Source organism: Antrostomus carolinensis, unplaced genomic scaffold (assembly GCF_000700745.2).
Source record: "Antrostomus carolinensis isolate BGI_N321 unplaced genomic scaffold, ASM70074v2 scaffold6740, whole genome shotgun sequence".
Taxonomy (NCBI): domain Eukaryota; kingdom Metazoa; phylum Chordata; class Aves; order Caprimulgiformes; family Caprimulgidae; genus Antrostomus; species Antrostomus carolinensis.
The window spans coordinates 34,430-39,833 of NW_010289035.1; the positions used below are offsets into that span (position 1 = coordinate 34,430).

Consider the following 5,404-nt stretch of genomic DNA (forward strand, 5'->3'; position numbering starts at 1 on the left):
GGTTCATGGTTGGACTCGATGATCTTAAAGGTCTTTTCCCGTCCAGGCAATTTTGGGATTCTGTGATTTGGCTGCTGTTGAGGTTGGTTGTACCTGCTGCATTGCCAGCCTGTGGCATTGCTGTGGAAGCTTGGGACATAGCCCCAGTGCCCTGCTCAGGCCTGTTTCATCCATGCCTGGTGCCTGGCCCTGCAGCACAGCCCCTGTAGCTGGGGCACAGAGATGTGCAGGGGTCTGAGGACAAGGAGGGAGTCAGAGAAGAGGCACCATCCCCTCTCTGAGGGTGCTGGGCTTGATCCTGTCACTCCATCCCACTCCAAGCAGCCCCCATCTGCCCTGCCATGTGAGCCGAGAGAGGCTTTGCAAGGAGAGGCTTGTTATTTCAGCTTATTTCACTGTTTTAATTTGAAGAGGAATAATGTGTAATCACAACTGTCATCTGTTTGAGGGTGGAAAATCCTAGATCTTCCCTGGTTTTTTGTGGACCACAATGGGCAGCATTTTGGCGGCGCGAGCTTCTCTGCGCTCGCCTGTGGACTCCTGGTGGGATGAATGGGTTCAGACCAGCTCACTAATCTAATTTGTAATGTATCCTTATAACATATAATTGACTGTTTAATTTAATTGAAATTAACATAAGAATAGAAAATAGAATCTGCAGCCACATGGTGGTAGAAAGGGGTGTGGGGTGTTACTGGTTGGAGCTGATGGCTTCTGTGCACCTGGCGTGAGACCACCCTTCATGGGGACGGAGACGTCACCTCGGACGTGTCAATAGGCACAGCGTGTGACAATAAATCACCCGCCTTTCCCACCCTTCCGAGTGTCTATCTGTCTCATCTCCCTTCCTTATCTTTGTAGTGATCTATTTAAAACACATATAGAATAAACGCAGCTTGCTTTGGAAAATGGTTCGCAGCGATAGGGTGGAAAAGCTGGCGAGCGCCGAGTCTGATTATGTTGATTGGATATTGTCTAATCTGATTTCGATTGTGTGTACAGCTTTGATTGTAATTTTGATATGTCTGCACAATACTGGAGCTATTCGGAAAGCTTTGTGATTTAAACAGGTCTGGGTTTGTTGTTTTTGGGGTTTTTTTTTCTCTGAATAGAGCAGAAGCAGAAACGTGCCGGGGGGTGAGCAGGGTGATGAGGCTTTCGTTCTCCTTACAAAACCACCTCAAAGCCCTTCAGTGAGCTGCTGTGCAGCGACACAAGGGGACGTGTAGTTTTGAAGAGAGCTTTAGGAAACTTTGAGTGGGTTTTACATAATTTAGTTAAGTACGGCAAAGCCACTTGCTTATATACCTGATACCAGAATAAACCAGTTGGAGGAACAAGTTTGCTGTGCAATGATTTATTTAAATCCCTTTCTGTAAAGCATGGAGTGAAATCCTCTTAAATAACTCGGAAAGAATCAGTGTACCTCAAAGTGTGTCGCGCAAACGGAAACCTAACTACTAGACGTATTAAATGGGATCTATCTCTCTGCTGTTGTGTACATCCTCTCACTCCCCTGCCTTCCCAGTATAATACTGGTACTAGACAGAAACTGGCTGGAAAAATAGCCAGGCTTGAATTTCCCCCATAACAATAACTGTTGGTACAGAGCTATGGCAGCCTGGGCTCATGCTTGTATTTCCTACATACTCCTGTTTCGTGCTCCTCACCGCCTCTCCCACTGGGTTCTGTATTCTGATTAAATATGGGGTTTATTTGATTTCATTAAGGGTTTTCTCCCTGCAGTCTGGGGTGATGAAGAGTGTGGATCTGAGCATGAGCTCTGGGGCAATGGATTAATAAAGCCTACAGTGCTTAACTGGTTTTGCACACATCTGGGGTTTTGCTCTTAAATCAAGTATTAAGTCCAAATCCAACCATGAAACTAGGTGATCTCGGAAATTTAGCTTAAAATCCACGTGTATAATACTATGGCTAATCAGAATTTCATATGCTATAATCGTATGTGAAACAGTAGATGTTTAGAATCAGCCTCCTCTGCCAGAGACCTGTTATATTCTGCTTTGCTAATTAATAATTTTTGATAGATTCACGCTTACATTATGAAGCAAATACGGTTTTGTCTGGAGTGAAAACAATTGCACACGTGCTATATAACATATTCCTTCTCCTTATAAATTGAAATGCTTAGAAGCTCTGCATACAAGCCACCCGAAAACATGGGAAGCACGAGGAGCACCAACGTCTCTGTGTGTCCATGGTCCCCTCAAGGGAGCATTGGTAGGGAGGTGGGGGAGAACTTGTCTAAGTAAAATCTGGATGAGAATATAAGGAAGGACGAATCTCCGTGTGCGGTGGAGTCATGCAGGCTTTCTTTAAAGGATTTAATAAAATGTGATGGCTGCGTTTCCAAATCTCTCTCCCTGGTTGTAGCTTCTGTGCTGGAGATTGTGAGGAATCAATGGGAATTTTGTTCCCAAGCAGGAGTTATTTCTATGGAGCTAATTCTCGTAAAAACTCTTGAAAATACATACTGTAGATACTGCAGATACTCTTACAGTATCACAGAACTACAGGATCGTAGTGGTTGGCAGCCCAGAAGGCCAACCATATCCTGGGCTGCATCAAGAGAAGCGTGGGCAGCAGGTGGAGGGAGGTGATTCTGCCCCTCTACTCCACTCTCGTAAGGCCCCACCTGGAGTACTGTGTCCAGTTCTGGAGCCCCCAACACAAGAGAGACCTGGAGCAGCTAGAACAAGTCCAGAGGAGGCCACCAGGATGATGCGAGGGCTGGAACAGCTCTGCTGTGAGGACAGGCTGAGAGAGTTGGGGCTGTTCAGCCTGGAGAAGAGAAGGCTCCAGGGAGATCTTATAGCGGCCTCCCAGTACCTGAAGGGGCTACAAGAAAGCTGGGGAAGGACTTTTCATAAGGGCAATTAATGACAGAACAAGGGGAAATGGGTTTAAACTGAAAGAGGGGAGGTTTAGATTAGATATTAGGAAGATGTTCTTCACTGTGAGGGTGGTGAGACAGTGTCCCAGGTTGCCCAGAGAAGCTGTGGCTGCTCCTCCCTGGAAGTGTTGAAGGCCAGGTTGGATGAGGCTTTGAGCAACCTGGTCTAGTGGAAGGTGTCCCTGCTGCTGGCAGGGGGGTTGGGACTGGATGAGCTTTAAGGTCCCTTTCAACCCAAACCATTCTATGATTCTATGATCACCAAGTCCAACCATAGTCTACACTCTTACAGTATCTACCCCTACTCTTATGTTATCTACAGTTCCAGAGGGGTTCCCAGGGAGAGATTTTGACTGAGAAATGCAGCAGCTGGTTGGGAAACAGCCACGCTCTTTCATGGCTGTGGACTCTGTGAGCATCACTTACCTGGCTGCTGTCGGGGTGTGGAGGTTTCTGCTGAGGTTTTGGTGAGCTGAAGATGTGCTAGAGGGATGGATGGAGCATGGGAGAGGGGAGCAGTGTGGATGTCCCAGGTGGATCTGAGGTCTGTGAGGACCCATGGCATCCCTGAGGGACGGTGCAGCACTGCTTCACTCACTACCCACTTCCTACGTAGTTATGACCTGCTGGTGTCCAGGGCTGGAGGTGTCTTCTTTATTAAAACAAAACCACTTCCACTGGAATGTGCTTTTCTATTTCCTATACAAATAACCGCTTTTCTTTTCCGAGGCAACAAGGCAGTGACGCATTGCAAAATGTCTTTTTTTTCATGTTTTAGACTTATAATGGTCAGAATGAGAATAACGAAGACTATGAGATCCCTCCCATAACGCCTCCTAATCTCCCTGACCCTTCTCTCCTGCACTTGGTGGACCATGAAACTGGATATCACTCCCTGTGCCACAGCCTCCCTCCAAACAGCCTGATACCAGCGTACCCCTACCAGAACATGGACCTGCCAGCCATCATGGTCTCAAACATGTTGAGTCAGGATGGGCATCTCCTCTCCAGCCAGCTCCCCACGGTAAGTGACTCTTACTATCTTATGTTAAAGCCACTCCATATGTCATGTTATGGGTTCAGTTGAATGTAGGGGGATGTTAATTCTGAGGTGTTTGCACTGAGGGTTGGGAAGAGCTGGTGATGACACAGCCCTGCCTTGCTGCACTGCTGCCCACCAAGGTCAGGCTGTGGTGACAGATACTGTAGTCACCTTCATGGCCATGCATATGGTGGCAATTTTTATGTTTCTAGTTTGGTGTCTTCCTGAGCCTTATTAACTACTCCAGAGCAGGGGGGAAGGTTGTTTTCCTCTGGGTACTTAATATCCTCACCAAACCAAGCAAAGTGCATGTGCTCCAACCCTGTGTGAAGGTGACCAACCAAAGCCCCTTGTTCCTACCCCCTGCATCCTTTCTCCTGCTGGGAAAAACCCCCAACCCATCAGCCCTGTGTCCATGGTGGCCTCAGTGACATCAGCAGGAGGAGCACGGATGCTCAATGAAGGGAAAATTGTCCTGTTGATTTTCAAGGGTGGAACAAGATCCCTCTTGCATTTGTAAACTCAAATTGCCTCTTGGCTCATGCCGTGGCAAGGGGATACCTTGTGGAGTTTCAAATGACTCTTCTGTGGGGATAAATAAGGCCGGGATAATGAAGTAAAGTGCAGCTCTGGGAAGAAACTTCAGGGCTAATTAGACCTTACGACACTTCTGTATCAACAGCACCAAGGAAAGGTTGTGACTTGATTTGGACAATGATATTGAATGAATACTGTGCTGTTTAATAGTATTTTCCTCTTTAGCAGAGTTAGCCCTATGGTTGTTAGTTTTCTCCATTGTTTCTCTCTCAGATCATTGATTTGCATGGGTGATGTTGGAAAGCATCAATATCAAACAGAGTTAATTTTATTTAACTAGCAGGGCTGCGAGTCTGCCACTGCGCTAGCTGGAGAGCGTTTGGTGTTGATTGCTTGAATAGATAACAGTCTGAAAAGTAGTGGTAGTTAAATATTTAAATGGCATATTATCTCTTAGTCTAGGAAAATCCCAAGGCTTTCTAAAGTCTTGATGCGTCTCCAAGTTTCATTGTTAGTGTGTTTAAGAAAAATATCATGTTCTGCCCATCAATATTGAACACAGGCGTATTTCTATTAAATTAAATATTACTTACGCCTCTGTGTTAGCTTTTAGGTTCTTAGGTGATTAAAACATTCATTTCTGAGACAAAAAGAGTCAATTTCAGATGAAATATTTGTCCCTGGTTTAATTTAAAGCACAGCCCCTTTGCCTGACCCCTATTTTCATAACACGATAATTTTATCCTGTGTTGATTGTCTCATTTTTGAGAGGTGATATTGCACTTATAAATCACTTTCTAAAATACCTAAAGAAACAAGAATAGTGGGATTTATTAAGCAGCTTCTGTAAGTCTGAAATAATTTATTTTGGAGTAGTCCTTGGGAAATGTTCTCTTTCTTACTTTATGGAA

The 5,404-nt window shown here is 45.4% G+C and overlaps 1 protein-coding gene across 1 annotated transcript in view; it reads left to right on the top strand.

Moving 5' to 3' along the window:
* Positions 1-3,938, top strand: part of LOC104525507 (TOX high mobility group box family member 2-like) — a gene marked incomplete at both ends in the record, with an annotated part of 31,073 nt that extends 27,135 nt beyond the window's left edge. The window contains one exon of the mRNA XM_010168681.1: positions 3,693-3,938. Coding sequence (XP_010166983.1) covers positions 3,693-3,938 — 246 coding nt within the window. The remainder of the gene's footprint in view (positions 1-3,692) is intronic.
* Between the last annotated feature and the right edge of the window lie 1,466 nt (positions 3,939-5,404).